The following is a 27,951-nucleotide window of genomic DNA, read 5'->3' as shown; positions in this document are numbered from 1 at the left end:
CAGTAACCACCTTCCCTGGGGCACTCCCAGCCTGGGCTACTGCCCCTGGGTGCCCCCCAGTGGAAGGGCTAAGAGATGCACGGTGAGGGACCAATGTCTTGGAGGGTGAAGAGGAGAGGGGAAGGGAGATTGAGGGAAGGAGTCCTGCCTGGTCGCCCCCTTGACAGATTCCAGAATTATTCTACCGATACCAGCTTCCACCACCCCTGCCCCTGGTCCTTCCTCAGGCTTGCGCCCACCTAGCCCCTTTGGATCCGAGGAACTAGAATCCCAGGCCTTTGAGTGCTTCCCTGGGCAGTCAGAGCTGGCCCCAGCCCAAATTTGCGTAAAGGTGGGCAGGTCACCTGAACAGCGAGACACGCTCTCCTGGTCCTTTGTATGTTGAGTGGGGCAGGGGCTGAAACTGTCACATGGCAGAAGCAAAAGTCCCTGGCTTTGGAAGAGTAGGATGAGGCTAAAAGACCCCCATGGAACGTCCCTGCTGCTGTCCAGGGACCTTTGAGGGGAGGGCACTCCGGGGCAGGAAGCTTGGTTGCAAATTGAACAGGAGAAGTCTGGGGGGAGGATGGGCGTGATGCTTCCACATGGTCAGGCTCAAAGTTGCAGGAGAGCTGAGCCCTGTATCCAGCCTTCCAGGGCAGAAGAAAAGGTGGCTGGGACCCTGATCTCCGTAAGGCCCACGGACCCACTGCTGCTCTCCAGGTGGGTGAGGCAGAAGCAGGAAGGAGAACAAAGGAAGCCAGGGGTGCCCAGGGCTCCCTCCTCTCCTCCCACAGGGACTAATTAAGACTCACTGGCATAAACCCCAGGCCTTTGGGCTGAAAGATGTCAGGGAGTGCGACTGGCACATTTGTTTTGTTGTATTTGAGAACTTGGGGAGAATGTCACACTTCTCTTGAGACTGACAGACCCTCCATGGCCCATGGGTGGGTGGGGAGCAAAGCCAAGGTGAGAATTTTTCCCCGCAAGCTCCTCAGCAGCCACATGACCCTAACCTCAGCATCCTGGCAGACGACCATCGTGGGGACCTGACCCCACCATGAACACACGTGCACATACAGGCTTCCAGCCTGGTGCTTCTGGGGAAGATGGAAACAGGAAACTAGGAGGAATCTGTGTAGGGAACTCAGTTAAAGACACACTGGTGTTAGGCCCCTGTCATGACCCTTGAACTTCAAGTTACTGCCTTTAAAGGACGGCAGGCATCTCCCTGGGGTTTGAGTCCATCAGCCCACGGCTCAACCATCCCTGTGGAACCGTCTATGCAGCTGGAGCTGGGGTCTACTCTGTCAGTCACCACCCCCTCCTGGCTCCGCCCTCTTACCCTAAACCCCAAGCACCTCCCCACCCTCCTCCTCTGCATCCAACCTCCTTGCCCACCCATCTACCTTCCCACCCCCTTGTGGGGTGGTGTACAAATGTTAATGATGATACAGCTTCACATGTCCCCCCTCAGGTAACACTGGTGCATTTGAACAAGTAGCATATCAGGGGGTCCTGGCAGGTGCCCACTCAGTACCCACCTTCCCACAACAACCTTTACCCCCTCCATGTCCTTCTCTGCACACCCCCATCCTAGCTTCTCTTTGAAAACCTCCTGGAGGTGACAGTTCTCTGGCCTCCCACCAACGGCCCAGCCCCACAGCCTCCCAGCCGGCAGCAGACGACACCCATGAGCTGGTGGGCTCATTCCCACACTCAACAATCCCACCGAGCTCAGCGAGCCAGAGCAGGCTTCCTGGAGCCCAAGAGGCCTTGCTGAAGCCTGGGCCATCTCTCTCAAGCAGAAAGAGACACCTGCAGTTGGCAAAGTGGGATCCAGCCGGCAAGCAAATCAGGGCCACAGGGCTAGTTGGCTGAAGGCTCAGGCCTCCCTTAGCTGCACACATGGGTGACCCAGGCTAGACCAGCCCGCCCGTGGGGGCTGCCCCAGTGCCAGGCGGTTCAGGGGCTGGGAAGGCTGAGTGGAGCTTAGTTAACAACTCGGGCTCCTCATTGTGGGCCCCGCTCTTCCCATAGGCCTCAGGGGTGCCCAAGGGGCAGGCCTCCCTGGCCCGGCCTGTCCCCGAGCAAGTGAGGAAGGCCAGGCAGGCCCCGCGGAGGCGGGCCAGGTCCCTGTGGGTGGTCTCGCTGACGAAGCAGTAGAGCACGGGGTCCGCCACGCAGTTGAAGCTGGTGAGGAGGAGGGAGAAGTGGTAGGCGTTGAAGACACCCTGGGCGAACTCGCAGCTGGACTCCCAGAGGCTGCGCACGAGCAGCAGCACGTGGTAGGGCAGGAAGCAGGCCAGGAAGATGACCACCGTGCTCAGCACCAGCCGCTGGATCTGGTCCTTGCGGCTCTTCTGGGTGCCGTGGCTCCGGCGCACGGCCCGCAGGATGCCCTGGTAGGAGACGAGCAGCAGGCAGATGGGAAAGAGGAAGCCCACCAGGAAGCGGTAGTAGTTGATGCGGCGCTGCCACTCTTTGATGGGATAGTGCTCAAAGCAGACGCGGTGCTGCTCCTTGTCCTCGATGACCTCCTCGTGCATGAGGAAGTAGATGCTGGTCAGCAGCTCCTTGGCCCAGATGACCACACTGACGCAGACGGCCGCCTTCAGGGTCCGGAACTGGTGGAAGCGGAAGGGATGGGCCACGGCCAGGTAGCGGTCGATGGAGATGCAGCAGAGGAAGCCCACGCTGATGTAGATGTTCTCGTAGAGGAGGATGCCGCACACCTGGCAGGACAGGTCGCCATGAGACCAGTTGTCGTGCTGCAGCACATACTGCAGCCAGAAGGGCAGCGAGCAGATGTAGAAGAGGTCCGCCACCGTCAGGTTGCACAGGTACACACCCAGCTCGTTCCGGGCCTTGATCTGCAGGTAGCCGAAGTACAGGGACAGGCAGTTGGCTGGGAAGCCCACCACCAGCACGATGACGTAGACCACCGGGGCCAGCGTCTGGTGGATGGTGTGGTCAATGGCACAGGGCACCTGCGAGGAGTTGTCTGCAGTGACGTTCCCCATCTTTGGGCTGCACGGGGGCTCGCCCCTCATGGGCTCAGAGAACAGGGAAGTCTTTTGTCCGCCATCTTGTTTGTAGAATGTGGCTCAAGCTGTCAAAGGGCTGGGTCTTGTTGGTGATGGGTAGAGCCCTGAAAGTCAAAAGCAAGAAAAGCTTAGAATAATAATAGCTAACATTGACATAGTCACATGGCACCTACTGTGTGTCAGGCACTTCCCAGTGCTTTACTCATTTAATTTCAATGTATCAGTCAATCAACTCCAACTCAACTAGACTATCTGTGAATGGGTCCACATGCTAAGATACTGAAACCTGGCTTTGTCTCCCCAGCCCTTTTCCCGGGCTTTCCTGTCGTCCCTTTTTCATTTTCCTGGCCCCTCGCTGTAGCACGTAAGGCCAGCCAGGAAGTTTTACTCCATCCCAAGCCCAGCTCTCCAAGGAAGGCTCAAGATAAAGATCACCTCCAACCCCCAGGGACAGTGAGGACACCAGTCACCCCTTCAACAGTGAAAAGCAGTTTTCACATTTTTCCTACTTGCTCACAGGAATGGTCAGTCAACATCAAGGCCACAGTGCCTCCTGGGGACCTCTCCAGCCTGACCTTGTCCACATGCTAATGTGTCCTTGCAAGTCAACAACGGCTGAGCGTCCCACAGGGCACTGCCCGGGCTCCCGGGCTCACAGCAGGTGCCCCCTCTGCTCTCCTCTGTGGAACGGAGCGGACCCTGTGTGGGGATGATGTCGGACCAGGGGCTGAGAGATGTGCTGCCAGGCCAGGGTCAGCCGCCTACGGGCTGTGTCAGTCACTTACTGTCTCTGAGCCTCAGTTTCCTGGTCTGTAAAATAGAGATAAAAATGCCCACTCTTGGGGTCATTGTCAGGACCCCATAAAATGACAGATGTGGAAGTGTACAGTGTGGTTCCTCCAGAGGCAGAGAGAGGGAGGAAAAGATGGTCATCATAGTCAAATTAACGCAAAGTTTGTACTTTGAGAATTTTACAAGAAAATGATCTATACGTGAATAAGTTTGAATGAGTTAGAATAAAAATTTTTGTTGTGGGTTACTTTATAGTTCGGTGTATCAAAATCAAATGCCTGAGCTGCTCTATGGATTTAACACCTCTCTCAGATGAAAAATCTCTCTGTTTAAATCTGTGTTTCTCAACCTTTATTTTGCATTATCACCCCCCCCAACACACAAGGAGACCCTTCACACATTTTCTCCTAACCACTCCCCCCACCCCCATGATATTTAACTACCACAGATCTGCACAGCTCTTTCTGTATGTGGCCCTTAGGAGGGCTACGCATCAGTGTATCATCTAGGATTTTTTCATGTACCGTCATCCAAGAACCAGTTTTTGCCCCCCTTGAGGGCAGTATCAGCCCCCTTTGAGAATACTTGGTCTAAGTGGTTGTGCACCCTGCGTGTTGGGGACTGGGTAAGGCTGGTATGCAGTACCTGCAGATCAACCCTGCCCTTTGCTGGCTCTTCAACCAAGTCAAGCCGGGTCTCACGGACCCCGAAGGGAACCCCTCAGTGACCGTGACCTGCGTCTCACCGGGCTCTGGCCGTGGCTCTGTCCACCTGCAGCCCCCGCCCCTCCTGTGGGCTCCTGCCTGGCCCTGAGGCCACAAGCTCGTGGGAGGGGGGTGCAGGACTTCCAGCCGGGCCATTCCTGTCCTGGGGTTCTCCAAGGATTAACTTGAGAGGCTCTCCTGAAAGTACATACTCAATCTCATAAATATTTAAATATGTGAAGTTTTCCCTGGAAAAAGAGCCCGAAGCTTTCAAGTGTCTTGAGAATGAGCCAACAGCCATGGATCTGGTTCAAAGCCACCCCCCACCCCCCACCTCCGAACTCCCTACAGCTACACTCCAACTCCCTATAGCTCCTTCCCTAGCTAACCAACTCCCCCCACTCCAACCCCTAGCTCTCCCCAACTCCTCTACCCCCAAGCTGTCCCCCCCAGCTCCCCTCACCCCTGCTGTCCCCTTCACACCTGGGCCATTATCCACATGGCAGCCAGAGCAAACTTTCCAAATGCAAGCCAGATCCTCCTCCTCTTTGCTTAAAACCCACTGAGACATGCAAACTATGACCTATAGTTAACAGTAATATTTGAATATTCTTTCATCAACAGTAACAAATGTACCAAACCAATGCTAATGGTTAATAACAGGGTAGGAAAAGGCATACAGGACAATTTAGGTTTTTTGTTTGTTTTTTGAGTAATGAAAATGTTCTAAAATTGATTGTGGTGATGAATGCACAACTATGGGATGATACTGTGAACCACTGATTGTACACTTTGGATGGACTGCACCGTATGGGAATATATCTCAATGAAACCCTCTGGGACGGCTTCTCAGCACACCTAGAATAAATCCAAAGCCCTCACGAGCCCACAAGGCCCAACCTGGTCTGGCCCCTGTGCCTCCTGCTGTCTCCTCACCTCCAGCTCCCCACCTGGCCCACGCTGGCCGTACTTGGCCACATGGGCCAATCTTCTGGCTCCGGCTCTAGCCGCTCGGGCCTGCCTTGGGCCTCCCCATGGGCTCCTGCCTGCTCCAGGCACGTCCCTCTCTACCCTCCACCCTGACCCCCACCACACAACTGGCTCCTTTTCTGCCAGATCTCAGCAGAATGCCCCTTCCTCAGGAGGCCTTCCCTGACCTCCCAGCCTAAAGCAACCTCCTCCCCAGTCACCTCACGTGGTCCTCTTTGACTCCCCCGTCACTAGCTAAGATTGTTCTCACTGATTTGTCTGCTTGCTAATGGTCTGTCTCCCCATTGGGATGTAAATCCCAAGAGGGTAGAGGTCTTGTCTGCCCAGCACCTTGAACAGTGCTTGGCATACGATAGGCACTCAAAAAACATTTCCTGAATGAGTAAATGAATGTGAACTTCCATTTTACAGATGAGGAAACCAAGGTTCAGAACAGGAAGCGATTGGCCCAATGCCAGACTGAGGAAGGAAGCATCACATCAGACCCCAGACTTCCTTGCCCCAGCCACGCTCACTTGCCCAGGCCAGATACAGTCCACCCCTCGAGACGCACCTCTCAAGCTCTCCGTTTCCAGGGGATGAGGACTGCCACTCAGACTCGCCTCCCCCTGTCCTCTCCAGGGCACTGACCTGGAATTCGGGGGTGGTGATGGTGGCAGAGGAGAGGTGTTTACATGTCGTTGTTGTTTTGCTTATACATGTTTGGTGGTGAGAGGAAGGCAAGAAGCAGCAGCTGTGGCCCAGGACCCCTAAACTCTGCCCAGGGAAGCAGAACTCTGCCCCACGCGCCCTCTTCATGCCTACTTCCCTCTCTCTCAACCCCAAGCCCATATCTGTGTGGCCGAATGACTCACATGGCTGATGGCAGAGCCGGTCCCAGAATGGGCCCCGGGAGCATCCGCCCAGGATGGTCCATGGGTCCAGATTTACTTCTGGTTCTCGCAGCCCTGATAAAATCCCCCCACAGGCCCACAGTGCCAACAAAACAGGGCAAATGAAGCTACAGTGGAAACATGTCCCGTCCCGTCAGGTCTTGGGAAGTCTGCAAGTCATCGGGTCTGGAGCCCATTGTTTACCAGCAAGGAGTGTTATCTACGTGTGGGGTGGGGGTGGGCTGGTGACCAGTGGCTTCCTCCTTCCTAGGCCAACAATAAGCTAATTCTGGGAACAAAAGTGAAAAAGATTCCAGCCTTCAGAGCAAAAAAAAGAAACACTTAGTATGTTTAGACTAAAACACCTCCAAAATTCATTTTGGAGCAAAAAGAGGGTTTCAATATTCTAGATTAGTAGTTCTTGAACTTTCCATGCTTCGGAATCATCTGGAGGATTTGTTAAAACGCTGCTGGCTGGACCCCACCCCCAGAGTTTCTGAGTCTGTGATTCTGAGGTGGGGCTCCAGAATTTGCATTTTGAACAAGTTCCCAGGTGATGCTGATGCTTCTGGCCCATGGACCCCACTTTGAGGAGCAAGGTCCCAGGAGAGCTGAGGTTTGGGGTTCTGCTGCTGAGCAAGCATATGTCCTACACGAGTTCCCCGGGCTGGGGGAGCAGAGGGACTGGAAGGGGAACTTGAGACCTCACAGAACCTCGTGGTACAGAACCAGGAATGAAGCCCTGGGGGAATCTCCAGACTGATTTAGGGTCTCAAGAAACAGTGACTTAACCTGGTGTAGGCCTTTTATTTGCAAAATATTCTACAGTTTTCAGAGCATTTCACAACTGTCCTCTCATCTGATCTGCACCACGGCCCTGATACTGTCCCCATTTTACAGGCGAGGAAACTGAGCTCCACCCAGAGAGACAAAGTGGCTTGTCCAAGAGTCCAGTGCTTCTGGGTTCCATTTGACGAGTATGTTCACGGCACCAGGCTAGGCAGGGGGGACTGGGTGATAAACAAGACATGGCTCCCGCCCTCAGGGAACCTGAAGTCTCCTAAGCCGGTGCGCCACATGTGCACGTTACCCCTGGATGAGCCAGGGTGCGGCGGGTGCTGTGGCACCCCTCCCACACGCAGTAAACGCTGGTCCGCTCCTTTTACTCCCATCTCTGTGGTTTCAACCCCATCTGCACTTTGACAACTCCTAGCCCTCTGAAGCTGAAGGATACATAACCAGCTTCCTGCCCCCTCACTGGACCTCAGGCCCAGGGGCCCACCTTGGGCCCATCATTTTCTCCACTGATGTGTTCTTGAAAGGGCCATCACCACCCACCCTGTCACTCATGCTGGATGGTTGACCTTCAGCTTCCTCTCTCATCATCCACAACATCCAATTAGCTGCTCAGTACAACCATTTCAAAGCATTTACCAAGTCCATCTCTTCCCATTCGGCTCTCTCACCAGTGCCTGAGATGGGCCTGGTCAAGATTTCCTCCCCAGAGTGAAGGCAGCAGCCTCCTATTGGGCTTCCTGTCTCCATCTTACCACTTCTCAAGCCATCCTCTAGCACACAAATCTAACCAAACCTTTCTGGGGCTCCCCATCCATCCATCCGTCTGTCTATCCATCCAGTTATTCATTCATACGACAAATACTTACCGCGTTCTATTACATGAAAGGCACTGTGTCAAACATTGATCCCTACTCTTGAGTTGTTTATAGTGTCCTGGAGGACAAAGAGAAGTGACCCAAGCTCACAAGGAAAGCACAGGACTTTATAGTACTTATTAGGAACTGGTTAGGAAGACCTTCCCGGGCAGTGACAGATGTGCTGAGATCAGGAGAAGGAGGGGGGCTGCCTCCTTCATGTAGATAGGAGAGTGGGTAGATGGGGATGGGTGGATGGATGGATGGGTGGGTGGTGGGTTTTGGAGCCGGGTGCTGGAAGGGTGGAGCAATCAACAGAAACAGAGAAGTGAAAAGGAGGAATTGCCATGGCCGCCTTTCCAGCAGCCTGGGACCTGCTTAGCTGCCTGGGCTATTGAGAAGGTCCAGCTTCTTTGTCCAGGCCTCGGCACAGTCAGTTCCCTTCTACCAACACCCGCAGCACCCCACATGGGAACTACCCCTTGCCAGGAGTGTCCCTTCTCTATCTGGTCTCCACAGGAACCTTGCTTTTCAAAATTCAAAGAACACAGCGGATGCAAAAAAAAAAAAAAAAAAGTTCTGTCAATGGAAAATCACAGATAGGATAGAATGACCAACACACGTCTGTTGAGAATCTTCCACATGCCACGCTCATTCTCTCTTTTTCAACACCACTCTCATCAGCTCCATTTTACAAAGGAGAAAACTGAGGTTCACGGAGATGAACACGGCTGCTCAAGATTGCAGTTACAATGTGATGCAGCCAGGCTTTGAACTCAGACTGGCCGTGCTTTCCTTGACACCAGATTGTCACTGGTGTAACCCCCCTCAGCCTCAGGCTCCACCTGGCTCCAGTCCTCCCAGATGCCACCAGCTGGGAATCCTCGCTTGCTGTCCTGGGCTAGCCCCTTGCACCTGGAGGGTGCTCTGCCAGGTCATTCATTCACTCAACATCCTGCTGTCACGCCCAGCCCGTGGTTCCCCAAGGTGGTGGGGGTGGGGAAGACGATCAAAACAAGGCATCACTGCCCCGAACCCAAACACTTTATCATCCACCTACGGAAATGAAAATAATAAACACGAAGCAAGTCAGAACCTAAGAGCAAACTTGAGACAATTGCTAATCAGCATGAAGGTCTCTGAGGACTTTAATGATGACGGGAAATTAAGCCCCCCAAAGGAAAGAAGGATCTGATTTCTCTTGTATGAAATACTCAGAATAGGCAAATTCATAGGGACAAAAGGCAGAATAGCAGTTTCTGGAGGGTGGAGAAGGAGGGGGGAAATGGGGAGCTATTGATAAATGAGTATGAGCTTTGGTTTAGAAAGAATGATGAAAATAGTCTGGAAATTGATGGTGGTGAAAGTTACACAGCACTATCATACTTAATATAAAAGAATTATACACTTAAAATGGTTAAAAGGATTTTTATGTTTTGGATATTTTGCCATAATTAAAATTAAATTCTTAAAAAATGGAAAGGAAGGAAAGGTCTCTTTGACGTGGCAGGACCTTGCACATTCCAAGTCAGAATAAAAGCGGTGAGTTCGCTGTGCCTAAACGCAGGTCTCCAGCTGGCGCCGAGACAGCGACCCCTCCCCGCCCGCGGCCCTGCGCCCACCCGCTGCCGCACAGCCCCCCGCGGTGCCGGGAGTTTCCCGCGGGCCCAGCTTCCCTTCCCCTTTAGCCCATCAAGCCTCTGCCCACTTGAAACAGGTTTGTTTCATTTCCTAAAAGCGCTCATTTCTGAGGACGCCGGTACTTTCCCCGGGGGAAAGAATTATCAGCCAGGCTGCGATTTTCCACAGTCCCCAACTTTTCCCCCAATGGCCCAACTCGGAGAACAGCAATATTGAATCTCATTTCCAAAGCCCTCGTAACGCTTCAAAGTTCTGTCCCAACTGGGCTCCCAGGTCCCCCTGGGTCGGGTGTGGCTGGCCCTGCTGACCCATTTTACAGAACCCGAGGCCCAGAGAGGCTAAACCGGGGGCTCAAGTCCACACAGTAAGGGGGTGGGTGGGGAGGGGTGGGGGGAGCTAAATCCAGAACCCAGGGGTCCAGGAGCTCCTTCACTGCCTTTAAACGTTTTGTGACCATAAACCACAGCGAGAATCCACTTCAGGTTGTGAATCAGCACACACGGACATTATACACACACATGCACACCTATATGAATATTCAAAAGAAACAAATTTTCCCGAAGCCAAACTTACCCTTGCTACTTGCCATTCACTCTGATGCTTTCTATTTCGTTTATTACAGGCAGGTCACCAGCTACTAAAGCGGTTTCCCGACCCGGCGGTGGGTCCCGCCCGCAGTCTGGAAGCGGCTGGGGCACCCCCGCCTGGGGGCCCGGCCTCCCGGGGCGCCTCTGGGTCCCCGGAACGCGGCGCCCTCGCTGCAGCCAGGTGAGGGGCCGGCGGGACAGGAATCAGCCCGGAGGGAAGGCTCCCGAGGAGGGAATCCGGGCTGAGCCCCTCTCTGCCGACCCCGGCTGAGCTCGGCGCTCAGACCTCAGACCCGCCACGCGGACCCCCGCGCGCGCCCCCGCCGCCAGGACCCGCGCTCCCTCCCCTGCGATCCCCCGCAGACCGCGCCTCCCGGCTCGGGCTAGAAAACCCCCAGCCCGAGGCTGCCCATTCCCGAGCTGAGGCAGAATCATGTGAACTCGGAGCTGGTGTGGGCTGGGCGGCTGCCAGCGGCAGGATGCGGGCGGAGGGCGGCCGCCTGCGCGCTTCGCGGCCGGGAGCGCACCGCCGAGTCAGCCAGCGGCCTTGCCCGGAAATGCTGGAGACTGAATCAAAGGCAGGAGCCCTAGGGGGCTGGGGGGCTGCAGGAGGGCTGGGCAGTGCAAGTCCTGTCCCTCAAACCACTATTGTGAACTTATAGCTTACCAGGACACTCAGACCTATACACAGGTACTAGAATATTCTGTGGTCATTGCTGTAGTATGGGCAAGAACCATGGGACAGCAGGCAAGCAGAAGAAGTGGACTCTTTTTACTCCTCCCTCCAAACTGTTACACTTCATCCCCTGGCAACCACCATCTGGGTCACTGGGTCTCAGCCCTGGCCAGAGACATTGGAAATTACCAGCAGAGCTTGTATGCAATACCAGTGCCCAGGCCCCACCCCAGACTAATTAACTCATACTTCCTGGAGGTGAGGAGCCACCACTGATGTTTGCAAAAGCTCCCTGGAAGATTCTAATGTGCAGTTGGGGTAGAGGACCCCAGATGTGGAGAAGGCAGGTAGCATCTCCCAGTGATGGCACTGCAGACCCCTCCTGGATGGCAGCCCCAGAAATGTGGACTGACCCTGAACAAAAACATCTGCTCAGGGACCTGGGCTCTGAAGGGGTGGTGGACTTCTCTGAGCTGCTTTGGAGCAGCTTTGAGGGACCAGGGCCTGAGGCTGTGCACCCAAGTCTTCCCAGAGGCCCAGACCACTCTGGGAGCAGCACAGAAAGGGCTCCAGAGTCCACCATGAACTGGTGGCACCATGCAAGGCCTCCAGCACCTGAGAACGACCCCGGAGTCATGTAGGGACAGTGCAGGGTGGAGGTTAAGAGCAGAGGCTCTGGGCCCAACTGCAAAGGTTAAGTCCCAGCGCTGCCACTTTCAGGCTTGAGAAACCTCATTCTGGACTAGAGTGAGAATAAAGGAGATGAGACCTAGCAAGGGCCTGGCACTTAGTAGGTCCTCGACAAGTGTTAGGAGGATGCAGTGGCGACAGGGATGATGATGATGATGATGATGATGATGATGATAATGGTGGCACCACTCCCTCAGGCAGGCAGGTCCTCCCCCGCCATCTGACTCACCCTAGATGGGGGGAAAGGATGGGCAGGACAACTTGGTAAAAGTGTGTCATGCAGCATTACTTAACACCATTGATTTAGGGCTACCCAAGGTAAAAGTCTTAGAGGCTCCCCAGGGGCCTTGACAAATACAAGCCACCTGCAGGGATCTTTACTGCCTGGAGTTTGAAGGCCAACTTGGCCTTCCTAGGTGCAGCCTTACACTTTTAAGGACTTGATGCAAAATTCACCTGGACGCCTGGCAGCGCTCCACTGTTACAGGTTCAAAATTGGTGAGGTCTGAATTAAAGATGGCTCTGCTGGAAGCTTCGAGGACAGAGAGGAGGAACAGCAGAGCACTTACAATGTGCCTGGAGCCAAGGCCCTGGTGGGGTTAGCAAGAAGAGTCTGGGACAGTTTGGTATCAAGGAGGACAGTCATTACCATTTGCTGAGCAAGTGCTTTGTACTGGTATATGCTGTGCACTTTCCAAACGTTTTCTCTTTTAAGCCTCACATCGACCCTTTGAGGCAGGGATCTTCCCTGTTTTATAGATGAGACAAATGAGATTCAGTGGCTGGAAGTGACTTGCTCAGGGCCACACAGCTGGCAAACAGCAGAGACAGGGCTCTTAACCACTGTGTCAGTTTCCCATGGCTGCTGTAACAAATTACCACAAACTACGAGGCTTAAAACAACACAAAGTTCTTATCTTACAATTCTGGGGTCAGCATTCTGATGTGGATTTCACTGGGTAAATGCAAGCTGTCAACAGGGCTGCATTCTTTCTGGAAGCTGTAGGAGAGAATCCACTTCCTTGCCTCTTCCAGGTTCTAGAAGCTGCCTGCATTCCTTGGCTCGTGGCTGCTTCCTCCATCATCAATGCCAGCGGTGGCAGGCTGAGTTCTCACATGGAATCACTCTGACCTCTGCTTCTGCCACCACATTTCCTTCCCTGACTCTGACCTCCTGCTCCTCTTCCACTTATAAGGAGCCTTGTGGTTATTCTGGGCTCACCCTGATAATCCAGGATAACCTCCCTATTTAAAGGTCAGCTGATTAGCAACCTTAAATCCATCTGCTACCTTAATTCCTCTTTGCCATGAAAGAGCACATAGTCACAGGTTCTGGAGATTAGGTTGCGGACTTCTTGTGGAGGCATTAGTCTGCCTACCACAATACCAGGCTATGCTTACTTAAAACCTACAGAGCAGTGCTGCTCAAATGTCCGCAGGCACGAGGAACTCTCAGAAACCTTGTTAAGGTGCAGATTCTGGTTCAGCAGGTCTGGGGTGGGACCCGAGATTCTGCTCTAACAAGCTCCAGGTGCAGGAGCTGAGGCCCACCTTTATCTCTTTTTAGGGCCACGGCAATTAGTGCAATGCTGCACAAGTATCTAGCACTTAATAAATGCCTGATAATTGAAAGAAAGAGGGGTGGAGGGAGAGAGAGAGAAAGAGAGAGAGGGAGAGAGAGGAGGTAGAAAAGGAAGGGAAGAAGGAAGGAAGGAAAAAGCAGAGACATAATATCTGGACATCGCTGTCCCACCCTACCCCACCTCCCCCTACAACACACCCCCTGGAGCAAAGTCCCATATGGAGAGAGAAGAGGAAGCTGTGAGACCAAAGCCTTCTGGACCAACCTATAGAGCAATCGGAGATTAAGCGAGGGCAAGTTGTGATAAAGCCTCTGGGTGGGGGTGGGCTTTGAGCCGTGCCCTGAGAGTGAGGGTTGCCGTGGGCAGAGGCTGGTCTGAAGCTCCTCACCCCCGACACACCGTTGTTGCCAACACATGGCCTACCCCCTTCCCAGCCTCCGCTCTCCCTCCATCATTGCCACCCCCACCCCCTGCATCCTCCCCACTCTTCAAGGCTGTGTTTCTCAAGTGAGCTGTGAGATACCTGCATGGGTATCTCCTGGGTGCCTGCTAAATGCAGATTCCTAGGCCCTGCCCTGGACCCAGCCAAGCAGAATCACCTGGGGGTGAGGTCTGAGAATCTGCATTTTTAGCGATGCCCCTGGGTTTTTCTGGTACATAACCAAGTTGGAGAACCACTGATTGGAAGCCCAGCTCCTCCCAGAGCCCTCCCTGATGCCCTTTGGGTGGGCATCTCTCTCCCCCTGCCCCCGACTCCCATCACCTAGACCTGACCTTTCCTTGGGCACTTTGGATCCTCCCCTGGCCAAGGATTCTGAAAGATGAGGCCTGGGGTTTTATCGCCATGATCTCCAGGGAGCTGGGAAAGGGCTCCTCACACAGCAGGTGGCTTGTGAGTTCTGGAGGACAAGTGGGTGCTGGGCAAGGGGACAGAGGGTGGCTGCTTCGTGCCTGAAAGCTGCCACTAGGCACGGGGCAGCGGGCAGGGTCCTTTCTGTAGGTTACCTTGTCCACATCTCACAGCAGCCCTCCAAGGTAAATATTATTGCCCCCTCTTTCCCACCGAAGAAACAGACTTAGAGCTGCCGAAGAGCAAGAGTCACGTAGCTGGCAGGTGACAGAGCTGGGATTCAAATCGAGGTCTCAGTCCATTGTATTTTAGTCATTAAAATGTAATGCATGGGGATTTGTCTGGTTGTCACGGCCACTAGACACCACCTTGAGGGAAAACCTGGGTTTGTTTTGTCCTCTGCCAGAGGGAACAGTGGGTGTGCACACACACAGAAATCCACAGATGAAATAGGTCAAGTATTTGAATGAATAGATGAATCTAAACCCCATTTCTTCCTGCAGCCTGCCTGGGAGGCCGGCTGGGCTTTGACTGGTGTTAGGAGCTAATGAACTAGGGGAGATGGTCAGGATATGGGAGGAAGCCACAGGAAGAGGGTTGGTTTTGACTCTGAGGATGCGGGTAGGTGGCCAAGTATGAAGATATGGAACCACGGGAGCCTCCTGCCGAAAGAGCAACATCCAGCCAGGAGGCTGTGTGGTCTGTCTGCAGAGTCTGGGCAGCCTGTGCACCCCACCCTGTCCTGGGGCCTGCAGCACCCGGGGCCTGGACGTTGCCATGGCCACGCCTGGGTCTGCCACCCCCAAACCCCTGCCTCTCCACCCTGGGTGCCCCAACCCATCATTTAATAACCTAATAATGTAAAGCAACAGCTACTCCAAACACCCAGGCAGGAGCCCTCCTGAAAAACAAACAGAGCTTTCCAGAGAACTAAGAGCAGCAGAAATGCTCATTGCACTTAACCAGGGCCCCTGCTAAAATTGATTTTCCTGACTCCTAATGTCTCTCTCCCGGGCCCCGTCCTCTTGTTTTAAAAGCATGGGGAGGGGGGAATGCAGGGGGCTGGAGCCCCAGAGGTTCCAAGGAAGCAGGTGCCAGAGAAAAGCCATTGTGTAGGATGCCACTTCCCTCAGCCCGGAATCAGACCTAGAGAAACCAACCGTGACCCTACAGACAGTGATAAAGCAAGCGAAATGACTAGCATGGATCTTTCTCTCTCTGCTAGTCCTCCCCTGGGAGAAATCCTACATCCTTTGCAAAAGCAGAATTAATTCATCACCACGGCACCCAAAAAAACAAAAAAACAGAGAGAAAGCAGAAGGGAAGACTTTCAAGTTGTGGAAGATTCAAGATGTTTGGGCATCCTTTGACAATCTTCCCGGGGAGAGGTGGGGTCTAAGTCCCCTCCCCTTGAGTCTGGGTAGGTTCCATGACTGCTTGACCAGTAGCACAAAGTGGAGGTGACACGGTGCCAGTTTCTGAGTCCAGGCCTGAAGAGACTGGCAGCTCCCACCTCCTCTCTCTTGGGATGGTCCCTCTTAAACCCTAGGTGCCATCATGCAAGGAAGCCCCTGCAGCCTCCCAGAGGGACCCACACACAGTCCAAGGAACCAAAGCCCTGCCCAGCAGCCTGAGCTGAGTGTCCAGCTGACAACCAGGGTCAACTGCCTGCCACACAGGTGTGGGGTCCAGCCCCAGGTGGGCCATCTCCATTCAGGCCGGGAGGAGCAGAGAAAAGTCATGCCCACCACGCCCAGCCCAAATTGCAGATTTGTCAGCAAACTAAAGGACTGTTGTTATTTTAAGTGACTGCCTTTCCAGGTTGTTTGCAGCAGTAGATAACTGGAACTTAGGTATTATTTTACCCCCAAATTGCCTCAGGGCCTACTGTGTGCTGGGTTCATTCCAATGGTTACTTGATTTTAATTTTTATAACAACTCTGAGAGATGAGTGTATCAGGGTTCTCCAAAGAAACAGAACCAATAGGAGATATATTTAATATATATTATATATGTATTTAATACATAATGTATTCTATAATATATAATAATACATGTTATATATTATTAAATACATTATATATGAACGATTTATTTTAAGAAATTAACACTTGCAATATTGTGGGGGCTGGCAAGACTGAAATCCATAGGGCAGGCTGGAAACCCAGTCAATAAAGCCTTCAAATGAACTGAATGACCCCCCATTATCAAGGGTAAACTCTTTTACTCGAAGTTAACTGACTGCAAATGTTAACCACATCTACAAAATACTTTCACAGCAACATTGAAATTTGTGTTTGATTAAACAACTGGGTATTACAGCTTAGCTAAATTGACATGTAAAATTAACCATCAAGGTGGGTATTTTTAGTTCTATTTTTTTGCATGAGATACTAAGGCTCAGAAAGGTAAAGTATGTTGTTTGAAGCCAGCCAGCCAGGAAGGATGAAAGAAAGCTGCCAATGCCACAACTCATGCCCATTCCACCACCACTGTCCTCCTCCTCTGAGCTGCTGATACTGAGTGCTCCCTTCTTCCAGAAACCCCCATCAGCCAGCCCCTCTGCCCCCACACTTCACAGTTAACGCTTTGAACCTGTTTTCCACCCTTTGGTTCCTGTTGAAGGAGTCTTCTCTCCCTCCAGTGTGCTTGTACTCAGAAGTGTGCAATATAATAGTAGAAAGGAAAACATTCAGAGCTAACTTCTTGGGAGCTCTGCAAAGCTTTCAAGGTAAGGGCTTCCCCTGCATATCTCATAACTACCCTAGGAAGTAAGCTCTACTGTTATCCCCATTTCACAGATGGAGCCATTGAGGCTGAAAAAGCACTTAGGTGATTCGCCCAATCTAATAAGCAGAATATCTGCAATTTGAACCCAGGCCATCTGGTTCTGGAGCCTGGCTCTCTACTGCCGGACTCGAGACTAGTCTGGAACATCTACCTTGCTCCAGCCCTGCCTGGTTCTTCTGTTACGACCAGGATTTTTTTTTTTTTTTTTTTTTTGGTAGCGTGCCTGTCTGGGGGGAAGAGGGAATGAAACAGAGCAGTTATCGGTGTCATCTCACATTTGTATAGTTTCAAACCACTGTCACATCCTTTTCGTCCTCACAACCCCTCCGTGAGATGCCGCGGCCGGTATTTCTTATCTCTGTTTTGCAGGGGCCGGGCTGGGCAGCCGCGCGCCCTGGCGCCAAGCCAAGGCTGTCTCCACCGCGCGCCGCCCCAGTCACGTTCTCCAGCTTGAGGACCATCTGGGCAGCTGCTTGCTCGGGTGGCCCCAATGACTGGGAGGACCGGGCGGGGGTGCTGTTGGGATTTCCGGATTCCTGCCCTGTGCGTGACGCGAGGAGGAACCGCGCAGATCTGGGTGGAGGAAAGGGTCGAAAGCCTGGCCCAAACGTTTGTAATTTGGGGTTTCTCTGTGCCGCCGAGGTCTGAGAAATGATGGGTTAGCTAGCTGTCTCGCTTTTTTTTATAATTGCTGGGTGGTCATACCGCTAGCCGAGCGGTGGCTGCTAAAACGGGGTGACGGCCACAACATCCCGCCCAGGAGAGAGGCGCACGCCCCTTTCTGCCGCCTGAGACACGCACCCGCGCCTGTCGGCACCAACACGCACATGCACTCGCACACACCTATGCAGCCGCACAGGCTTGTCCGGGCTCGCGCACACGCGGGGGCCGCGTGTCTACACCCGCGTTTGCGCTCGCGGAGCCGTGCCGCGCGGCCGCTCTGAGCCACAAAAGGCCGGAGACGAGCGCTCCCGGCGCGCGGGGGAGGGCACGGAGCTGGCTGTCAGGGCGGTGGCCGAGACCCGGCCGCGGCCCGCACGGGGTGTCCCGGCCTGGCGCGCTCGGGTCCCCACGACCCTGGCGAGAGGAAGGGGCCTGGCTGCGGGGGCACATGTACCTGCTGGGTGAGGGTCCCGGGCGCCAGCGGGGTGGGCGCCCGGCCCTCGGGCTGCTGGCGCTGGCGACTGGAGGCGGTGGCCCGGGGACGCTGGCCAGTCCCTTTCTCGGCAGGACCCCCCCACCTCCTTAGGGCCCCGTTGTGCCCCAACCCCTCTTCCTCTGGGCACACCCAGGCCTGCTCACCCTCGCGCTGCCTTGTACCCCGACCATAGGCTGCAAGCTCGGCGCCTGCCAGGAGGGCCCACGGTGACCACTCGGGGCGCGCAGGCCTGTTTTGGAAGCACCGCACCCCACCCCCACCGTGCTCTCCCCAGGGCAGGCTCTGGAGCCTCCGCGTGGGCTCAGAAGAGGCCTGGCTGCAAAAGGACAAAGGTCCTTCTCCAGCCCACCTGCATTCTCAGTGGCCCTGGCTGCCAGCAGCCTCCCACCAGAGCTCCCAGGTGAGAAGCTGGGAGAAGAGTCCTTGGAGGGGAACTTCTGTCCTGTTGGGCTCCCTGTCCCCCAGCGCGGGCACATTATTAGCCACTCAGTTAAAGCAGTGGTTGTTGCTGCTCTCCACTGAGGTGGGCCGTTAGGTTTGTTGCTTTCTGGATCCCTGCCCCGGAGCTCCCCAGAGCCTGCACCTGCCTGAGGCTGGGGTGACCAGGGATGGCACAGAGAACCTCCAGCTGGTTTTGTGGAGAATTCAAGGAGGCTTTCATGCCTTCTGCCCCACATGCTCACAAAGAGCAGCATTAGTCTTAGCTCACATTTATTGAATGCTTACTGTGTGCCAAGCATTATTCGAAACTCTTAAATGCATTGACTCAGTTGATCTTCACAAGGGCCCTATGAGTAGATACTATTATTATCCCTATATTACACCTGGGGACTTATGCACAGAGAGGTCAAGAAACTTGCCCAGCGTCACACAGCTAATCAGTAAGCAGCACAGGATTCAAATCCAGGCAGTTGGATCCAGAACCCTCATGGCCATTTATATCCTCTACCAAACCATCCTTAGCTGTTCCCGTAGCACCTGCTGCTCTTTCACCTCCTGCAGTCCTCCTCATTCAAAAGGCCTCCTGGCCCCCATCTTCTGGACTCAAGCCCCAGTTTTAAGACCTAAAAGTCACCTCCCACTGGGAACCATGGTACACAGCTGACTGCATGGCCCTGCTTCTGGCCCAGTGCCCGGCTCAGGGTGGGGTGCCCCATCCCTGTCTGTGAAATGAGCACCTGGCACTGCTCACCGTAGAAACCTGTGCTCTTGGTTGTCAGGACAGATGGCTGGGGCTTAGGGACGGAGGGCACTTGGGAGTGCAAGCAAGGGAGATGAAGAGAGAGACTGATTTCACCTTCTGCTAACCCCTCTGGGGGCTCAAAGCTCCACCCTTTGTGACCTGGCCTCTAGGTGAGTCTCTAGAAGGAAATGGACTGTGGGCGAGAGAGCAGAAGGTGCCTTGACAGAAAGTGGCAGGGGGGTTTTGCTTTTCCTGCCGGGCACATGCCCAGCAACCTCCCGGCAGGTTCATCTCAGAGTCTGGATCTCATTTTAAAATTCCTCCTTCCTGCAAAACTTTTACAAATGGAGTTTTCTGGATGAACTCTTCATGCCATAAAAATGCACACCTGCTTTTTAAAAATTACCCAACTCAATGTAGTGTTAAGAGCTTGCTTCCAAAGTCAGAGTGTCTGGGTTTCAATCCCAGCTCTGTAACTTACTAGCAGGGTGATCTTGGACAAGTCCCTTAACCTCTCTGGGCCCATTTCCTCATCTGTGAAATGGGACATTGCTTTAAAAGGGGGTTGAGATGACTACATGAATTAAAGTAAATAAAGCCCTTGGCACAAAGCCCAGCATATATTAGAGTCCAATAAACATTAGCTCTCATTATTATCATTGTTTACTCCAAATATCCTCTTGCATGTAGGTATTTTCTTTTGTATGCTTACTGTGGAGCTTAGTGTTTATGAATTATCTCTTTTCATCAAGTGGTTTTATTCTCTCTATTGCACAGATCAGGATGAGGTTCAGATGGTTAAGTGAACTGCCTAAATAAGGTCACATACCCCGAAGTGACTGAGCCAGGACTTGAGTGGAGTCCTGACTCTGAAGCTGCTCCTTCCAACAATTATGTTCTACCTCATCCTATCCCTCAAGGAATGAAGCCCCTCCTTCAGTTGCCAGATTCAGGATTCTGACTCTCAAGAGCACATGCCATGGGGAAAGTCTCTTCCAAAGTGAATCTGGAACTATGTTCCTGCCAGGAATGCCACTTTGCAAGCAGGCTGTACGTAACCTCAGGTGGTAGATGGTGAAGTTGGTGCAGTGCACAGCCTGTGCAGCAGGCCTTGGCAGTCCCTGCCTTTCTTTTTCTAGTCCACAGTCTCTATTTACAGATGTTCCAACATATGTAAGACTTTTCATGATCTAAATACTCTTAACATTAAAATAAGCTCCCTTTTGATTAATTTTTCCTTTTCAGACACAGAATAGCATGCCTCCTATTCCGGCTACTGAAAGATCTGGAAGTGGCCTATGGAATACAGGTTTGGCATCTGCGGCTCTGCTTTCCCTTGGAAAAGGCTTGGTTTGGAGAAGCAAAGAGATTCAACGTACTGTCTGCAAAGCTGTCTTTTGGCTAGACTCCGCTGTGTTTCTTGGTGTCGAGATGTCTCATCCTTGGCGGCGGCAGAAGAATTTGTTGTTTTGTCATCAAAGCCTGGTGCGGGCCTTATAAACAATAGACAGCTCACTACGTTAAAATGAAGCATGCATTATTTTCCAGAACTTCCTTGGGCCTAGACAGTTGTAAATTATGGCTCATACTCACGGAGTGCTTCACTAATAGACATTTTTCTCACCCACAAAAATCTTCTCCCATGTTGGGCTGCACACCACAGACATGGTCAGAAATTCTCCACACCCACTACAAATGATGTTTGCATCCAGTTCTTCTTTTCCCGTCTCTGGTTTGGTTTTGGTCTTGGCAAAGAGTCGGATTGCCATTTTGTCTAAAGACAGTCTTCCCATTTCAACCTGAGAGGAGCTCGCTCACCGCATTTCCCCGGCACCAAGCCCAGGGTGCACCCCGCAGGTGCACAGAAAGTGGCAGCAGAAAGGACGGGTGAGAGAGGTTGTTGCCCCAGGTTGGAGGTGTGCTGTCCACTTTGTTTGCCCTTCCAGAGCTTCTCCACCCTTTTCCATGCTACTTTGTGGATTGAATCACGGGGCTCCCTGGCCCTCTGGCTTCTGTTTGGGTTTGGCCAATGGGAAACACTAGAGATTAGAGGGTGGGAGAGAGTGGGATCGGGGGAGTATTTACCCCCCTGCCAGGGTCGCTTCAGGTTGGCTGCCTCCTTTTACTGAAAGCCCCTGCTCCTCTGGGAAGTCCCTCTCCTGCACTGCTCTCTTCAGCTTCCAGTAACTGCTCCCCTCCCTCGCCCCTGCAGGCCTCCAGATAGTAACAGCTCCCCAGGGATGCAAGTTCCAGGGTGCTGCACCACCGTGTTGGTTTCTTAACCCTACCCACACCTTTGAAAACACTTCCTGCGTTAAACTCCTCGATTCCCCTGCTTGAGTGAGCCACCTGCTTCCGGCTGAGACCCTGATGCTACGGACAAATCAGATATGTCTTCACTGCCAAATCACACTAATGGAAGGATGTGTGTGTACTTACGAATGTGCACAGATTATCCACTTTAAAAAATATTGCTTTTCCAGTTCATTCTTCCAATTAGTACAGCTGGCCAGCCTCACAGGAAATCTCTTTATCCCCCAAACGACAGAATGACTCCCTACTCCCTCCCTCGGCTCCAGAGCCAGCTCATCCATCCCTGCTCAGCCCCAAGCCTCCTCCTGCTCTCCCCCCACCCTGCCTTCCCATCACCCTCAGCTTCCTAGGAGAGAGCACCCAGCACCCAGCTCCGGTGGACGGCTTTTGTTCTGACAAATACTCACCATGGTTGAGTCGGACACCTCCCAGGGCAGTTTCAGGCTGCAAGAGGTCGGTTTTTCTGAGAATTATCTTTTCTGGGCTCAGCCACACTCCGGCAGGCTCAGGGGGCTGAGCCGATTAATCAGAATACCTGATTCACCCCACAATGTTGTTTCCGTTCCTACTCAGACTGTGACTAATGGGGATGCCCCAAGGCAGGAAGCTAAGGCCTGTGTCCAGGTCAGCACCAAGTCCAGGTGAAGCATGAGCACACCCATCTGGAGGGCTGGGGAACCCACGTCACTTCCCTGGCTGGACTGAGGACTCGGAAGGAGGCCTTCAGGCTGGGCTTGCTCAGGGTGAGGCTGTTTGGGAGTGGGGGAGTGCAGGGGACTTTAGCCTCTGAAGACCTGGGTTCAAATCCCAAAGCTGTTACTTTCTGGCTGTGAGTGCTCTGGCAAGTTATGCAGCTTCTTGAGCACAATGAAGATTGGTGTAAGAATCGAATATAAAGGTACCCTCGAGAAATCTTGTTGACACAGAAACCAGGAGCCCTGTCTGGCAGGTAAAAGGACAACAGATTATCCTGGGAAGGCAGAAAAGGGGGCTTTGCTGACTGAACTGGGGCTGTTCAACTGGTCTTGACCAACCTTGGTTCTTCTACTTGGAATGGATCAAATCCTGGCTCCTTCACTTATTGGCTGTGTGACCTTGGCTTTAGTTTTCTTATCTGTAAAATGAAGATAATAATAATAGTACCTCACAGGGTTATGTTGAGTGTTAAAGGAGTTAAGTATAAACCTCTTAGAACTATTCCTACCCATAGTCAGTGCTCAATAAATGTTGGAACACCTTCTTCCTTGAGGGACTACTGGAGGGCTGAGTGTTCTTTTGTGGCTTGGACATGCAGGCGTCTTTGTGATAGCAGCTGGTTAAATGGAGAGAGAGGTGACTGCTTTGCACTGCTGTATAAGATCTGTATTCTACAGGGCTCATATTCCTTTGGTGTGTGGACGCTGTGGTGGACAAGTATGAATGTCAGCAGTACTTGGCATCCAGGAACTTTTCCAGACTTAACTTCCCAGAGCCCTTAGAGAGAACTGTTGGGATAATGGCCCAGGTGCCTAAAATGGGGTGATGAGAAATAATGGGATGGTGAGAAAGGGCTGAAATGGGGGGGAGGGGCAAATGGTGAAGACTTTTGTAACCTCGATAGGGGCCTAACCAAGAAAATCTTGGGAGAAATTCTCCCTCTGAGTTGGGCTTTGGCCCTTGCTTGGCCTGCTCCTAGGCTGACATCTTGGGGGTGGCATGTTGGTGCCAGAGAGGCAGTGCAGCCTAGAGGTCAGGAGGGGGCCCTCTAGAGCCAGACTGCTTGGGTTCAAATCCCAGCTCTGCCACTTGTCAAGTTCTTTAACCTCTCAGTCCCTCATCCATAAATGAGGAAGATAACAATGCACCTTCTTCACAGAGTGTTGTATAAAGTGCTTGGAATACTTTCTGCGGAGAGCAAGTACTCAATAAGCATCAGCTGCTATTAAGATACAACCAGGCAGCATCCTCTCGTTCAGTCAGGAGACCTGAACTACCAGGTAGGCTGAATGATGGTTCTCTGAAGATATCCAGGAACCTGTGAATATGTTACTCTACATGTCAAAAGGCACTTGGCAGATGTGACTAAGTTTTTTGTGATAGGGAAACAATCCTGGGTTATCCAGGAGGGCCCAAGGTAATTACAAGGATGAAAGAGGGAGGCAGCCAGGGAAAGACTCAGCTGGGGGTTGTGTGAGCCAAGGAGCGCAGGCAGCCTCTAGAAGATGAAGATGGCAAGGAAACGGCTTCTCCCCTAGAGCCTCCAGAAGGAACACAGCCCCGCTGACTCCTTAATTTTAGCCCACCGGGACCCATTTTGGGTTTCTAACCTCCAGCACCCTAAGAGAATAAATTTGTGTTGTTTTAAGCCCCTACGTATGTGGTGATTAGTTATAGCAGCCACCGGAAGTTAGTTTATCTAACAAGACCCCGCACAGCTGCATACTGGAAGGATGAATCAAACATTAATCAAGCGCTTGTGGTGTTATCCATGGCCCTTGCCTGCTGGAGGTGTGGGAAACACAGGAGACCATGGGATGGAATGTCCCCTGGGCATAGGCACTGCCAGGGATGGAATATCCAGGGGCAGGAGGCTTCAGGCTGGGTTTGGTCAGTTGGAAAGAGCCTCCTGGAGAAGCTGGACCCTCAGCAGGACTGTGGAAAATGGAGGATGTGGGGTGTGGACAGGAGGGGTTGGAGAGAAAGGCATTGTTGGAAGGGTGGCCACTGGATCTACGTCAAGGAGGTTCACTCAGTTATTCATTCATTATTCATTCGACAGCTGTGCTCCAGGCCCGGTGGGGCATACCCAGGGTAGCGAGGTGCCTGTGCTTCGGAGACTTATACTCTGGAGTGAGGACAAATATGCCATAACAATAAAGCACAACAAGTGTTACAGAAGAAATGCAGCTTGTTAAAGGAGCATATCAGGGTGGGCTTCCTGGAGGAAGTGACCCTTCAATTGATACAAAGGATGAGCTGGAGGTTTGTTTTGTATCACTTTGGGCTCTGGGTTGTTCTGCATGCAGGAGCTGCTGACAGATAGGAGTTTAGTGCTTTTTCCCCGTTTTCTCTGTCCAATTCTTTCTTAATCCATCTTATACACCACGGTGCTTTTGGCACCACTCTAACTCTTGCTGATCTCTCTCTCTCTAACCTAGAGAGCCAGCCTCAGGTGCATTCTGCAGGCAACCGGTGCTAAAGTTTAATAGCACTGCTTGCTTGTCCTTGTTCTTATTTGTTCAGCAACCTTCCTTTTGCAGCAGGGGACACTGATTCTCCATTTCTGGGAGTGGAATACAATTTCCTTCTAAAATTAAATTTATTTAAATGTCATAGAACCAAGCAAGAGTGGGGCTCTTCCTCTTGCCCTGAAGTTGACCACTAGGGTCCACTTGAGGACAAAGAGGCAACTTAGTCATCCTCAGCGATGGGGCTGACCCACCTCCTGTTGGATTCCACCAAGACCAGCCACTGCCACCCCAGTCCCCACCCACCACACACACATTCAGTCCTGGGGAGGGGATCGGAGGGTGGGATGGTTAAGTTCATGTGGCACTTGGCCAGATGATGGCAAGCACTGGCCTGATTGTTACTGTGAGAGTATTCCATGAATTTAAATTATCAGCAAGTTGATTGCAAATATGGCTGATGACATCTACAATCAGCAGAGGAGATTGCCTTCAGCAGTGAGAGCCGTCTCATCCAATCAGTGGAAGGCCTTAAAGGGAGAACTGACGACTTCAGCAGTCAGAAAGGAGAATTTCTCTCTCTGCTTCGGCCAGCCAGCTTCTCCTGGGGAATTCATCGAAAAACTTCATCAGAATTCCCAGCTTGCAGCCTGCCCTATGGATTTCAGACTTGCCCAAACCCACAGCTGCGTGAGCCAATTCCTATGAAAAACCTCATAATATTTACATTATACATATATTTATGTCTTGTCGGTTCTGTTTCCCTGGAGAACCCTGACTAACACAGAAGCAGAACAGTGTGAGAGGCTACAAGGTTCTCCACAAGAATCTCTCATAGAGATGGGGGGTGCTGCGGGGAGGTAGTGCAAGGAGTGACCCGTTGTCCACTGCTGGGTGGACGTCTGCTTTAGCAGGGGACATGCTAATCCACTCACTGTGCCTTTTTGGGCAGGAGAGAAAGAAATCTGAAGAGGAGGCAGCCAGGTGGACAGTGGGTGGCCTGCACCCCCATGTGTCATGCAGGGCTAGGAGGATGGGGAGGAAAGGAGCTGAACTCAGGCTCCCAGGAGGGTTGGCTGTGGGCAGAGGATCCAGCAGCCCCAGGCTGAGGAGGGTGTGCTGGGACCAGAAGCTGAGGAGGTTTGTGGTGGTAGTGGGGCTGGTGCTAGGGCCAAGGCTCTCGTGTCAGAGACCTGGAGAGCAGGGAGCTCTTTGCCTTGTGCTCCTTGATTGTGCCCCTTTGATTGGGGCCTGCCACACAGAAGGCTTCAGGGCCGGAGAGTGGGACGGTCAAAGCCAGAGGACACCAATGGAGCAGGCTGCCTAAGGGACATGGATCCCTGTTCCTTTCCCTCCTGCCCTCTGGACACAGCGGGAGCCAGGCCTTGGAGGGGAGGGGAAGGAGGAGGGAGCCCTGGTCTTTAGAATGTGGGTAACTAGCCCCTCTTTGTCTTCAGTTCAGTCCATTTGAGGCAACCGAATTCATGCTTGAAGGACCTGGAAAGTGATGGACTGTGCCCCAGAAGCTGTCAAGGGACAGTAAAGGACACCTGATAATAGTGATGGCAAGAGAAGTACATTGCAAGTTTCTATTCCATGAATAGAGATTTCCAAAGTAAAATAATCAAAGAAAAACATTATGTATGTCCTAAAAATGGAACTTGAATGGCTGAGGTTTTTGAAACTCTGATTTAGAAAGAAAACCAGGATTAACAGAGAAATTACAATACCTGGACAACAGCTGTGATGGAGGTGGACGGGGCAGGGAGGGGGCATGCTGTGGGAGCCCAAAGTACAAAAGCACCTGAGCTGGAGGAGGGGCAATCAGGGTAGCCTTCTGGGAAGAGGTGATCTCTAAACTGAAACCTGCAGCTCTCCTGGGAATGCTCTCAGTGACTGCTGTTCATGGTGATGTGTATATAGAAGGAGCCCTTTGCATGTTGACTGGCTAGAGATTTCCCATTAGTGCATGGGAGTGTTGCTGGGGGTGGGGTGCCCCCGTAGTTTGATTCTGATCATCAGGGGCAGGAAGAAGAAGCAGGACAGACCTCCTACCAGTTACTCCTTTGAATTGTAGTCAGTGTCTCCCTCTAGAGTGTGAGTTTTGAGAGTGTTGCCCAGCAGGGGGCCCAGTTTGTTGAATGAATGAAAGAGAGACCAGATGAAGGGATGAATTGAGACAAATGAACTAATGCTTGGGAAGTACCTGGCAGTGGCAGGCACTCAGTTAACGAGGAGTTTGCCCCTCCCCTCCATCCCTGGTCCAGGGGGAGGGCAGGATGGCATTTTTCCCCAACGTTACCAGATGCCACTGAGCCTGAGAAAGGCTCCGCTGTGGTACCGGGTCCTTGGGCTCCCTCTCCAGGGTTCTTTCTGGTGGTTTGGCTGCGCTTTCCTGGGTCAGAGCTTGGCTGCCGCGTAGGACTGTGGAGCTCTGCCCCCTCCCGGGAGCCCTGGGCGAGGGCGTCCCCTCTGGCGTGCTGCTCCCCTACCTCACTCTCCTGACACACCCCTTAGGTGGCGGGGCCCTGCGCCCCAAGAGCTGCCCAATTTGGATCTTAGAACGGCAGGGCCCTTCCTCCCAGACCCTCTCCTCCGCACCTCCCCCAGAGGCCTTTTTTCGGGAGACTGGATTTTGGATTTTCCGCCCCAGGCGATGTCGCCGAGCCGGCCTTCCTGAGGGTCGGGGGTCCCCCGGCGGGGCCCGCACCCCGCTCCCCGCTGTCCCGGCCCCAGCCCGGAGCCGCTCGGGCGCACTCACCGCTCAGGTCCCGGCGCAGGAAGCCGGGTGGTGGCTCCCGATCCCGCAGCGCGCTCCGCCGGGCTCGGCGCGCACCCCCGGACGCGGGAGGGAAGGGCGCGGGGCGCGGGGCGCGGGGCGCGGGGCTGGCGGGGCCGCTTGCGCTCCCGGGGCTCCTGTCTGTCGCGTTGGGCGCGGGGTTAGGGGGTCTCCGCCGGAGGCCGCGGAGGCAACGGCCTGTCCGAGCGGCGGGAGGCAGATGCGGGAGGCGGAGGCGCGGGCGCGCGGCCAGGGGCACAGAGCGGCCTCCCCAGGGTGGCTCGCGAGGGCCTTGGCTCTCTCCATGGGGCGCTCCAAGGAGCCCGAGGTTTCCTTCCCCGTGGGCATGCGGCTGGCTTCACCCCCCTCGCCCCGGTTATGGGGGGTCTATTCGGGCAGGACAGATGGGAAGAGGTGACTGATTTTCCCTCTGCCAGCTCCCAGACTGTGATGGGACCCTGTGAACTTGGAAAGGGAATGACGTTTCTGAGCCCTGC

The 27,951-nt window shown here is 53.2% G+C and overlaps 1 protein-coding gene across 2 annotated transcripts; it reads right to left on the bottom strand.

Annotated features, from left to right (window-relative positions):
• Nucleotides 1-1,393: 1,393 nt before the first annotated feature.
• LOC119533143 (ovarian cancer G-protein coupled receptor 1) lies at nucleotides 1,394-27,474 on the bottom strand. Of its 2 annotated transcripts, none has more exons than XM_037835254.1 (2): nucleotides 27,437-27,474; nucleotides 1,394-3,130 (listed from the first exon to the last, which is right to left on the bottom strand). In XM_037835254.1, exon 2 carries the CDS (start codon nucleotides 3,030-3,032, stop codon nucleotides 1,902-1,904), a length of 1,131 nt encoding a protein of 376 aa, XP_037691182.1. In that variant the 5' UTR covers nucleotides 3,033-3,130; nucleotides 27,437-27,474; the 3' UTR covers nucleotides 1,394-1,901. The 2 variants fall into 2 exon arrangements, with proteins under 2 accessions (XP_037691182.1, XP_037691181.1); XM_037835253.1 differs by lacking the exon at nucleotides 27,437-27,474 and adding an exon at nucleotides 10,251-10,554.
• Between the last annotated feature and the right edge of the window lie 477 nt (nucleotides 27,475-27,951).

Source organism: Choloepus didactylus, chromosome 4 (genome assembly GCF_015220235.1).
Source record: "Choloepus didactylus isolate mChoDid1 chromosome 4, mChoDid1.pri, whole genome shotgun sequence".
Taxonomy (NCBI): Eukaryota; Metazoa; Chordata; class Mammalia; order Pilosa; family Megalonychidae; genus Choloepus; species Choloepus didactylus.
Note: the sequence above shows the minus strand (reverse complement) of the source record. Positions and strands in the feature narration are given on the sequence as shown.

Bases quoted from the DNA above. Each gene is read 5' to 3' on its own strand.
- LOC119533143 (XM_037835254.1), bottom strand. From the start codon at position 3,032: ATGAGGGGCGAGCCCCCGTGCAGCCCAAAGATGGGGAACGTCACTGCA.